At 42.2% G+C, this 12,910-nt stretch overlaps 1 protein-coding gene across 1 annotated transcript; it reads right to left on the reverse strand.

Annotated features, from left to right (window-relative positions):
- Positions 1-10,133: 10,133 nt before the first annotated feature.
- On the reverse strand, positions 10,134-12,453 carry LOC309693942 (uncharacterized protein). The gene is made up of 3 exons (XM_082513618.1): positions 11,587-12,453; positions 11,125-11,441; positions 10,134-10,916 (listed from the first exon to the last, which is right to left on the reverse strand). The coding sequence occupies exons 1-3, from the start codon at positions 12,324-12,326 to the stop codon at positions 10,561-10,563; spliced, it is 1,413 nt and encodes a 470-aa protein (XP_082369744.1). The 5' UTR covers positions 12,327-12,453; the 3' UTR covers positions 10,134-10,560.
- Positions 12,454-12,910: the final 457 nt, after the last annotated feature.

Below are 12,910 nucleotides of genomic sequence, written 5' to 3' on the forward strand. Positions count from 1 at the left end.
CGATCTAATGGTGAGAAACCACGACAGCAGATAATGACACATTTTTAAAGAATCTTTGCTTAAAAAGATTCTCATCCGGGTCGGGGATGAGTTCCTGCCCCAAGTGGAGGAGTTCAAGTATCTCGGGGTCTTGTTCGCGAGTGATGGGAGAAGGGAGCCGGAGATCGACAGACGGATTGGGGCTGCAGCTGCAGTAATGCGGACGCTGCACCGGTCCGTCGTGGTGAAGAGGGAGCTGAGTGTAAAAGCGAAGCTCTCAATTTACCGGTCGATCTACGTCCCTACCCTCACCTATGGCCACGAGCTGTGGGTAGTGACCGAAAGAACGAGATCGCGGATACAAGCGGCAGAAATGAGCTTCCTCCGAAGGGTGGCTGGCCTCTCCCTTAGAGATAGGGTGAGAAGTTCGGCCATCCGGGAGGGGCTCAGAGTAGAGCAGCTGCTGCTCCACATCGAAAGGAGCCAGCTGAGGTGGTTTGGGCATCTGACAAGGATGCCCCCTGGGCGCCTCCTGGGTGAGGTGTTCCAGGCATGTCCCACCGGGAGGAGGCCCCGGGGCAGACCCAGGACACGCTGGAGAGATTATATCTCTCGGCTGGCCTGGGAACGCCTTGGTATTCCCCCGGATAAGCTGGAGGAGGTGGCTGGGGAGAGGGAGGTCTGGGCCTCTTTGCTTAGGCTGCTGCGACCCGGCCTCGGATAAAGCGGATGAAGATGGATGGATGGATGCTTAAAAATATGTTTGTCATTCATAGTATGAACTTGATTTAAACCGTTTCTGGTTGAGTTTCCTTGATATATTATGAATATGTGTAGATGAGATAGAGTCAAGATGTCTGTGAGTGTCAGGAAATGTATACATGAGGGATCAAAGAGAGCTGTGAAGTGGATTAGAAAGAAACAGCACAGCATCATCAGAGTAATCAATGGAATATTTTCCACTCTGGGAAGATGATCAATAAGCTTGTGAAATGTTCCACTGCAGCCTTACAGCGATCATGTGACGGGTTATTAGGATGAGTTCCTGATGACTTCAAACACAAATGACAACAAATGAAAATACTGTTGTAAAAAACTCAGAGAAATGTACAAAAATACTGATTTTGACTTACGACAGGACCGACATGGGTAAATCGGGAGCTGTAGTTCATGTTCCACTTCAAACTGGTTTTGGACTGACTTTGTATGGAAATGAGCAGCTGCACACTTAATAAAATGCTCCCTCCAGCAACTACACATCTCTCTGAACGCTGCGTGAATGTTTAGGATGGATGTGGAGGGGAAAATATCCTCATCTCCTCTGTGAAGGACATGAAGCATTTTTCCAGAATTCCTCCTGCATGTTTGCAGGAATGTTCTCAGTTCGACACCACGACTGAAACACATACGAGCCTTCAGACCTTCAGCGGCAGCGGCTCAGATGCTTCGTGTAAAACATGTGGCGAGCAGGATTTATCCTCCCATCTGCACCACACACAGCCGTGTGTGAACTGTAATGTGATTACTGCACATGTCATGTCAGTTTTCATCCCGATCTGGACAACATGCTCATAATTAATCTTGGCATAAATCGGGACTTTGGCAGCCTGAGCCTGGCACACACACACACACACACACACACACACACACACACACACACACACACACACACACACACACACACACACACACAGGGTTTCAGCACCTCTGAGGACGACACGTTGACTTACATTCATCTCCTGGAGATTTTAACACCAAAGTTTAAACTGAAATATTTTATCTGACATTTTTACATCATGGATACATTTTGTTCTCAAATGAAAGTGAAGTGCTAACACCATGAGTAATACAAATACGCACACAGCATGCAGCTCAGACACTCCTGATAATCACTGATGCCGCCAGTCTGGCTCCCACTTACATCATCACGCCATCGCCTTTACTCATAACATAAAAACATGTTGTTACATGACATGGTTACATATTTTCACAACAAATAATCCTAATAGAAGAAACTTTGCACGAGGTGATGAATCAATAAAAAGCCTGAATTAGAATTAAGAAGAACCCCATCAGTGACTCAGGGCTACAGAATGAGTCAAACACAGCCCGTCTGATATTTGACAGCAGATTTAAGCCACAGATGAACTTTGATGATGAGGAAATGCTGTGAAGATTTGTTGGAGTTTAATGGTTAAATCAACAAATAACTGTTGGTAAAAACATAAACAAACCAAGAATGAAATGTGATTGGAAGCAGCAGCAGGACAGCGTTGGCTCCTCGACATCGAGCTGGATGCTTCAGAGATGATGTGGTTGGTGAGGAGCGCCTGTTTCACTGCTGCTGTGCAAATGTCTTTAAATATTCAAAGACTGGAGAGAAGAAATGCCCGGGACTATGCTTTGCTTCTTATCATTGAAATATATTAAAGTGGGCATGAAATACATATACGGGTAAACTTTTACCAGCCTGCTCTCAAAACTGTCACAGATTTCGCTGTTTGTGAAGCTGGATTTCAAAAAGTCTTTAAAATCAGTTGTGAGAACATGTGCAGCACCATCTTGTGCCAGTACTTGTTAGCTGAGCTGAAATTTTAAACAGTCTTCATTACTTCTCAGATCACTGGTTTATTGTCAGCTTCTTTTCTAATGTTTAAACTTTACTTTGTGACAAAGCTGCCAAAACTTTGAAACAGTTTTTATTTGATTCAACTGGCTGTGGAGCACAGGTGTGTACAACGATGTCATGGTGTAGTTATATCACGTGCTTCCCTGTCACATGATTCTCCCGTAAGTGTTTCTGTTATGTCCATGTTGGAGCGTGCTGCCCTCTTGTGGCAGTATGTTAGCGGTCTCTGAAAACTAGCCTACTAGCGGTTATATGAGATCAGAACGACGCCGCCTTAAAATCAAACTGAAAAATAATGTAAGCGAAAACAAAAAAATTACAGTTTGAATTAATCGTTTTTCACTATCAATTTTTTTTTCACTTTCAATACAAGATTTTTCAGTAAATTTTTTTTTCAGTTTCATTTCAAGGCGGCATCATTCTGATCCCATACCGTTACGGCTCTGCACTACGTTTAATTTGTGGGCGTGGCCACTGTCCCCTTAGCAAAGACTGGAGCTGAGAAAAAGAGCGGAGGAGCAGTTTTTGAATTTTCTACACATGCGCACTGTGGATAATTCCCTGAGGTTGGAACGGTAGCTGCATAGACAGACCACGTGACTTTCGCGCATTGCATGCCGGGTCCTAGTGGCAAAACAATTAAAGCAATGCATCAAACGCAAGCATTTGCACAAACGCGCTTCCACTTAATGAGATCGGTTATAATTCTTACACGCATGCGCAGAAACGCGAGGCTGCTGCTGAGTTTGGGCTGATTATAGTTTATAATTTTAATGAATTATGATACAGAGGAGTCCGCGGGACACAGCTTCATCGCGTCATCACTGCAGGTAATGAGCATCACAGTTATCGTAGTTTGTTTCTGTGGTGTGTAGCAGGTGCAGCGGGTTTGCAGAGGGCTTTTCAGCAGGTTTACTTGCAGTTTTCAGTTCAGCTTTGCTAGTTTCAGTCTCTTCATCACTTTATCACGTCCCAGTGTCAGGAAACAAACGCACCCCTCGCTGTGACTGTGACCTCAGGGTTGACCAAAACTGACCAGCTCTACATAGTTTGGATTTTCATTGAGCTCACTGTAATAACACTACAAGTACATTTACTCAAGTACTGCAGAGTGAAAGTAACTTTTATTGACTCGGCCTGAGGAATAAATTCAGTTTGTGCTGCACTACATTTACTTTAGTTACATGAGAATGTGTAAATATTGAACCCGAGGCTGTAAATCAGAGCACACAACAGTGCGTTTACAAGGAGAATGACCTGCAACATGTTCAGCAGTAACATACAAAAAGTTAAAAGTACATTAATGCAGGACTTTTATCTGTACTGGAGTATTTTCTATATTGTGGTATTACTGCATTTACTACCTGAATGTCTCCTCTGCTGCTGTTCGTTGTCATTATTCATTTTTATTATTAAGTTATTTGTTTTGAAAGTAAATTTCTGAACAGCATATTTGATCTTGAACAGAAGCGAAACAAAACATGTCACAGTCCAAAAACTGATGGAGTCACATGTCTGTGCATTTGGTTCAGTGTGACTGGAGATCAGTGGAATAGTTTGCAGTAAAAGTCACAGTAATCAAAGTATTTTTACTTAAAGCTCGCTGTGTGTATTTTGACATCAGACGTTCTCACCGTGGGAACGTCGGACGTACGGCTCACCTGTGAGGAGCTGTGGTGGATTTTTGTCGAGGAAAGTCTCACGTTGGCTGGATGTCGAGCAGAGCACCAGGTCAGTGTGAACACACACACACACACACACACACACACACACACACACACACACACACACACACTGTTGTACCATTGTGGTTCAGATGAATCAACACATTCTAAACCAACACTGGCCCGTTATACGAATGATTTGATTTTGTGTGTGTGTGTCGTGGGTATGGAGTGTGTGTTGTTAAACAAGCCCTGCCTGTGTCAGCTGATCGCTGTGTCAGCGTGTTGGAGCATCAACAACGACGCTTTTGTCACCGCTGACGACACGAACAGCCGCCTAGAATCACCATGCTCGCTCGCTCTCTGTCTCTCTCTCGCCGGGGCTGCAGATTCGCTGAGAGCATCGTCCGTTAATCCCATTGTCACCTGAACGCCACAAACCTCTGTCACACCGCGGGGCGTGGGGGTCAGGCAGCTGTGTGGCGATGGCGGCGTTTTGTTTGTCGGTCATTATCTGCTCGTGCAGGAAGAAGAGGATCAGTTTCTGCTTTGAGTGTTTGAAACAACAACACGTTCACAACTTTACAAACTGTTTGGAGACAGAAGTATAAACATGTTTGATTTCACTTTTAAAAGAAACCAGATTTGATTCTAAAGATCTAAACTTGAGTCTAGTTTTACAAGTTTGAATCCTCGTTTCCATCTTTCATCAGTTTAGTTCTGTTTCCATCATTGAACCTGATTCATTAGATTTTATTTCTGTGCCGTGAATTTCATCTCATTCAGCTGATTTCTGCAAATCCAGCACGTAAACATTTAAACCTGTTTCAGAGGCAGAAGTCTTTTTACCTCGGACATCCTCAGTGAACTTCCTTTGGTCTGGGACCAGTCTGAATCCAGGTCTGGGAAACTGGGTGATATCGCAGGAAATTCCTGCACCAAATAACAGCAATTTAATAAAGTTCAGGCCTGCAGGCCGGAGGAGACGTGGAGGCTCCGAGCTCCCTCTGCTGCTCCAGGAAGGCTCACAAACACAAACAGACTTCAGAGATGTGAAGGAGAAGAAAAAAGAAACACCTTAAAATAAACTTCAGTCCCAGTGACGGTCGTCACCAGCCTTAATCCTCAGACTACACCGATGTTGTTACGCTGAAGCGTCGGGCAGTTTCAGGACGCTCGGCTCAGATGTTTGTGAAGAGTGAGAGAAGAACACAGACTGCAGACACGAGGAATGAAACCATCTGATGGACCTGCAGGTGAGTCTCAGACCGTACGGATCATCTGTGGAAGGTACGTTAAAAATATGAATTTAAAACAGAAGGTCGGGACCAAAAACCACCAAACCCCAGGAACAGGACCCAGATCAGCACCATGACTCACAGCTCACACCAACCAGCAGGTCATCAGGTCAACTTCCACAAACTCGAGCTGTTCCTGGATGTTTTTAAATGTGACGGCTTCAAGGACAAAAAGCTGCTCAGCGTTTAAAACCTTTGATTTTTCACAGGTTTGCAGGAACAAATGATTTAAATATAGCTTTAAAATTTCAGTTTAAAAAATATCTTCCAACTGTGATTCTTCAAATCCTCCAAACTGTCTCCAGACAGCAGGATACATGATTAATATTAACTGTACTGCAGCATCGAGCTCTGCTGTCAGCGATTTACTCAAAAGCGTCTCGTTCACCTGATTTTCTGCCACATTAATCAAACGCTGTCAGTTCACATTTTTGCCTCATTGATCCATGAATCACTATCGTATCACCCTCATCAGCTAAAGTGGGAGAAAACCTGCGAGGTGACACGAAACTGTGACCTTAATGAAAGGGGACGGGTCAGCAGCAGGTATAAACTCCCGGTGGTTGTTTGAGGACACAACCACCAGGGGGAGCCACACAGTCAGGCTGCAAGTCTTTATTTGGATGAATGAAACGAGCAGATGTAGCAGCAGGAGAGCAGCTGGACACAGGATGACGGTATGAAGATATTATTTTATTGTGAATGAAAAAGGTGTTTTCAATGAAACGAGTTGTGTTGATCAACAAAGTAAACAGCTGTGATTAATTTGACCTTGAAACATTGGTTATAAATAATGAATGTGTTGTTATTTCAGGCTCAGCTCAGCCATATACAGTTAATGCAATGAGTCAGTTTAGCTTGTGTTTAGGAGCTTTGTTATTTCTGCCCTTGCACTGAGCAAAAATGTGTTTTATACTTTAGTAAAGTAAAGATTATTTTATAATAAATGGTTTAAAGTATATATTTCCTATAATATACTTTTTAGTCCTGATGATTTTGCTGTGAGTCATAACTTCTCTGGTTTGTGCCTAAAACGAACATAAATGGATATTTTAGATAGTAATTTAGTTGCCTGTGTGTGGTCATTGATGATACATTAAACATAGCTGTGCAGTGTCTTCCAGGCTGTATTAAAAATAAATATCTTGATTATTATTTTTTCAGGGTGGCATTGATCACAGCAGGAAGGCTCCATGGTCACTTCTTCCTGGGTGGGTTCTCTCCGGCTTCCTCCCACAGTCCAAACACATGCTGGGTTTACTGGTGATGGTGTGAGAACACGTGATTGTTCCCTGTGAGGGATCAGAGACCTGCCCAGGATGTAACCTGTTATACTGGAAGTGCACATCTGAAAACAAATGGATGGATCATCTTTCAGGGTCATTATTGAAATATTTTGACCTCTGACCTCATCCTTTGTGCAGCTGAGTGATCCGAATCAGACTTTTTACCTACTTTGACCTCTGAATGGAGGTCAAAGTCTTTACCTGTTCATTCAGACATGAGCAGCATGTGTTGTTTGATGGTTGGATGTCTTACATTTACATTTCTCTGTACCTTAAATCCATTAGATAATGTACTTTCTCTGATTACAATGTATAAAGTGATGGGAGTTATTATAATAACCAGGAGGTAATTAGCTAGGTTGGTTAGATTCCTACAGGTCTTAATTAATTCACATAATTAAAGTAAGTTTTACATTTTTAGGTTACATTTTTTTATAAACTGAGCTGAAACATCACAATCTGAAGATCCAGAGTTTTACTAACTTTTAATGGACACTTGTGCTTTAATTCTGGTTTCAGAATAACATGAAAAAAGCCTGAAAGAGGCAGAAAGACCTTCAGTCAGCATCTGGGACGCCTGAAGACGTCCTGACCTCCTGTCGCTTCATATGAGGACGTGCACAACGTACCCGTTACGCTGACTGATGGAAACACAGCCACCGACTGTTATGGTTTTATAAAACCTTTATGATACTTACTGCTTTTTCTCATACAACATATTTTTTTTACCTGGTTTCATGCTTAATTCTTATATTTATGTTGTATGGGGAAAAACATCCATATGGCTTTAGAGACAAACACAGACTGATGATTTTCCAGGACTCTTTCTGTTTGAGCTGCTGGCTTTGGAGTGTTTCTGTGCATCACCTGCAGGGATCTATGATATTATCAGATATATCATCAGGTGAGTCTTTGTGGTTGGAGAGTAGTAGCATCCTGCGTCCTTGTACTCTACAGCTACAGTTCTATCGATGCGGTCAGGTAACTCACAGACCAACAGAGGATTTGTATTCAAGAGCACCCTCTGCTGGTCCAAAAGCAAAACTACAGCAAAAAAAACGTAAAATATTTGCTGTCTTTCAAGTGTTTTTTTTATACGGTGATTTTTGTGGATTCGTGGGTGTCTGCTTTCATGGACATCACATCAAATGATATCCTTAGGAAGTCTAAGGTACTGTTACACTCATTTAAAAGATCAGTGATGTGAAGAAATGACAAAAAAGAATGGGGGGGAAAAAGCAGACAAGTCGGCACGACTCACATTTTAATAATATTTAAATTAAAAGAGACAGGCCACAGTCAACATCAAAAGACAGAATACAACAAAACCTGGGAGTAAGTCAACAAGTCAAAGTCAAATTTATTAATATAGCACATTTAAAACGACAAATGTTGACCAAGGTGCTGACAATTAAGATGATCAAAAGAAATAAAAACATAGGGAGACCTGACAAAAGCTTAAAAAAGAATAATAAAATTAGAAGATTTGAGTAAAGAAATAAGATAAATAAAAGTAATACAAACTCATTCTGATTTAAAAGTCATGGAGTAAAAGTGTGTTTTCAGACAGGTTTTAAAAGTGTCCAGTGTTGGGGAGGTCCTGATGTGAACGGGCAGTTTGTTCCACAGTTTAGGAGCAGTTACAGCAAAGGCCCGATCTCCTCTCTGCTTTAATCTGGACCTCAGGACAGCCTGGAGCATTTGATCCACAGACCTCAGTGATCTTGTAGGAGTGAACAATTTAAAAGATCAGAAAGGTATGAGGGTGCGAACCCGTGCAACGCATTAAAAACAAATAATTAAATCTTAAAATTAATTTGTCTGTGAAGGTTCTCAGTCATCCAGGTCATCGTAGTCAAAGGAGCTTGCAAAGAAAAGCGTCTGGACTTCTTTAAGTTGCTTGAAGACGTTTCACCTCTCATCCGAGAAGCTTCTTCAGTTCTAAGGTCAAATGGTGGAGAGTCCCAGATATAAACCTAGTGAGAGTTTCCCCCCACAGAGGGACAAAAGGACCCCTGATGATCCTCTAATCGCCTAAGCCAAGGTGTGAAAATGGGTGTGGGTCCCAATCAGCCAGAGTTTCGGGTGAGCTCATTGTGAAACCTGGCCCCACCTTATCATGTGATTTCCTGAGGTCAGATGGCCCAGGATGTGAGTGGGCGTTAAGGCGTCTGGGAAGGGATCTCAAAACTGGATTATAGATGGCAGAGAGTTGGTGTCGTAAACCACCGCCTCTGTGGTTTACGACACCAACTCTCTGCCATCTATAATCTACAACTGTAGCTTGCCTCCACCAGTGTGTGAGAATGTGAGAGTGGATGAATAGTGGAATTGTAATCAATCAATCAGTCAAAGCTTTATTTGCCACATGCAGGTTGCCCCCCCTGACCTTACAGACACAATTTTACAGTGTTTATTTACTTTAACTTACTTTAAATAAATAATTTTAATGTCACCGTTAATACTGTCCCCCAGGCGGGGCTGTCCAAAGGCAGAGGCTGCATCCACCTGAGGACCCGGCCTTCATGGTCCAAGTGGGCCGGGTCCTCCAGGTAGGCTGGAAGTGAGCGACTGTGATGATCTAGACTTCAGAATTACGTCACGAGCTCTCTCGGTGGAGTGAAACTCGGCCGTCTGCTCCTTGCTATCTAAAATATAACCGGACGCTGGCGTAGATTCTCGAACGTCTCACACTTCTGTTTAATCAGTTTTGTGTTTGACGTTTATTCAGCTGTGTGAAAACCCCGGAGGAACCCATCCGATGATTAATAAAGCTTTATTTAATCTGAGCTAATAACTTTAATCTCAGCCAAACCGATTTACTCAGGAACAAATAAAACACTGAAAGAAGTCAACAATAACATTATTAGGTTATCTAAGTGACTTATACATCATGTTTAACCCGAGTAGCGAAAGACCGCGGGGGGTTGAAAACGATGTGCCGGGAGTTTGCTGTTCTCGCCGGCTCAGCTATTTGAAGTTTACACAGCTACATTCTCGCCTGAAAATATGTTAAAAGTTTATTTTGCAACCAGAAAGAGAAATAAGAGTAATATTAAAACTAAATAGCTGCCGCCATTGTTGGAAACTGGAATTGAGACGCCATGAATTCTGCGATATGGTTTTTCATTTTTGTTGTCCGGGTGGAAAATCAGGAGAAATTCGGGAGAATGGTGGCCCCGGGAGATTTTCGGGAGGGGTACTGAAATTCAGGATTCTCCCGGAAAAATCGTGAGGGTTGGCATGTATGTCTATGAGAGTGTGAAAAGGGCAGAGGTGGAAAGAGTACTCAAAATTTGTACTCAAGTACAAGTACTGTTACACTGGTTAAATTGTACTCAATTACAAGTAAAAGTACTGGTGTTAAAAAAATACTTGAGTAAAAGTACAAAGTACTGTTCTCAAAAACTACTCAGAGTATTAATTACTTTTTAACAGACTGATGTTTTATTCTGTTGTCAATAGCAGGCATTCAACTCGATTCACCAGTATAAATATTTATGTTCAAAGCACATTTTTCAGATGAACAAGGTATAGAAAGGTAACTTGTTTTGTAAATAAATGTAGATATAAAAGAAGGAATTTTGTTTGTTAAAACAATGACAAAAATGTTTCTGAACATGCGTAGAACCATTTAAACTTTTCCCCATACACTGAACAACAGGCAGGTAAGTGTCTTAAACTCTTAGCGTTTCTGTCACACTTTACTTTCTGAACCTTTTGTTCAGTTTCAGCAAGAGCTGGTTTTCTAAATTAACAGAGGCAATCCGACTTCGTTTGGCAGTGAAGAGTAGACCAGCACAGCTAAAAAGTCGTTCACACGCAGCAGAAGCAGGCAGAGCTGTGTTCAGTTTAAGAGAGAGGCTTTTGATGGCTGAGAAGGAGTGCAGCAGCTCCATGGTGTCTGTGGCACAAGCAAGATAACCATCAAGCTCAACTGCACTTTGCAGCCTTCTGGAGATTGGTCTGGAGAAGAATTCATCTTCATCAGATGACTCTCTTTGCTGATCCTCACTCTCATGCTCTGTCGTTTCAAGATGTTGTTTGATGTATGTCAAGGCTGTAATTGCAAGTAGATAACACAATTTTGTTATTTAAATTTCAGTGATTATTCCTGAACACAAATTTAAAATCGGCAAATTCTCAAAAAGGATTGTTTAGTATTCAGGACAGACCATCAATAACTTACAATGTATTAGGTGAAATACTCACTTAAGCATGTGTTCAAATGTAAAAATACACAAAAATGGGATCACATGAATCCTTACCAGCCTCTGTTACATCTGCTCTGTCAGTCCAGGAAGTCTTGAACTTGGGTAAGAGGACTGCAGCTGCAGCCAACTCTGGATCCTCCATCATCGCTCCAAAACGCTTTTGAAGGCCATTTTGCAGGGCTCTGATGAGTGGCACGCATGTCTTGCTTGATGTCTCCAGCCTGCTAAGTTTGGACAGTAGTTGTTGGATTACTGGCAGGAGCCATCCCATAAAGGAAGTGGACTCAGACTGAAGGATGTTTGAAGCTTTCACCAGTGGCTTCATGGTGGTACAGTACTCCCTTAGGAATGCAACTTCTGCAGGACTCAACCTGTAAGACACAACAACAAAACCCACCATGACTATAATAGGGATCTTCTGATTTAATATTAAGAGTCTGCTCACGTTTTTAACCATCCATTAAGGAAAATTCACAAAATTTGAAACCATATTGGTAGGTGTCCAATTTTACTCACATTTTCACCTTGAACTCCTCACAAATGCTCCTGATGGCATCTTCCCCCTTCTCATCAATGATGCGTATTATCCTTTCAATGGCAAGGTAGGTTGAATTCCATCGTGTTGCATTGGGACGAATGATCTGTAGCTCACACTTGTCCTCTACCACTTCATTAGCCAAATGAGATCGGCCAGTTTTGTTCCAAATGGCCTGGCATTTTGCAAAGGTTGCACGGGAGAGCCTCTTGTAGGTTTCATTCATGCTCTCTGCTAGGGCAGCATCAGTTGTTGCCACAAGGTTTAGCAGGTGACATGCACATCGCTGATGAGGCGGAAGTTGATACTCCAAACCAGAGTCTTCATCAAGAATTGCACTTGCCTCATGGTAGTCCCTATGGTCAGTCAGGTCAATAGTTTCTGGGTCTGCTTCATCTTCAGCTTCATCTGCATCATTTTGTGCCCCAAACATGTGGAAGGCCTTGACAAAGTTGGATCCACTATCAGTTGTGGTTCTTACAACTTTGCCTCTAATCTTGTATTGGCAATGGATATCATCAAGCGCACCAGCAAGCAAGTCAAATGTGTGAGACCCTCTCAATCTTTTGCATGCTAGTGCTGCAGATCTTCTTTCCAGGGACGCTTCCTCTATCCAATGGCATGTGACTCCAAGGTAACTTTTCTGATGAGCTGACCAACAATCAGTAGTGGTAGCAACAAATTTGACTTTATCCAATGCTGCAACCAAAGTCATCTTCATGTGATCAGCAGCTTCACAGATTCTGGCACGGACAGTGGGTCTGGAGATGACTTTGGCTTGAGGTTGTAATGTGGTAACCAATTCTTTGAAAGATGGCTGTTCTACCACTGCAAATGGCTGTAGACCCTCACATATGAAACTGATGACAAGCTGTCAACAGTTGCTTGTGGAACATGTTTGTTTGCAGCTCTCAACATCAGGTCTGGTAACTTGGCTTGTGTATTTGCTGAGAGCTTGTTTGGTGTGGCTGTGGTCTTTCGCTGTCGAGATGTTGATGCCACAGTGATATTGTACTGCTCAGTCTTCGATGGATGTTTCCTCTGTAGAGATAAATATTATCATACGTCAGGTTCATACATTACTTCATAACATCACTGTGATTAACACTAAAAGAAAACACATTTTTAAAACATTATTCAACTAGACTTGAGCTAATCTTTGATTGTTTAGCATAGTATAAAAGAGTGGTGAATTGGTCAAATTTTGCAGATATATTGCTGTATTTATTCACAAGTGTAAACCAATTTTGAACGATCATTGCAAAAAACATGAATTTCTGTATACATTCTAAGTCCTGTAATCTG

This window comes from Aulonocara stuartgranti (genome assembly GCF_965226115.1).
Source record: "Aulonocara stuartgranti genome assembly, chromosome: 18".
NCBI classification, from domain to species: Eukaryota; Metazoa; Chordata; class Actinopteri; order Cichliformes; family Cichlidae; genus Aulonocara; species Aulonocara stuartgranti.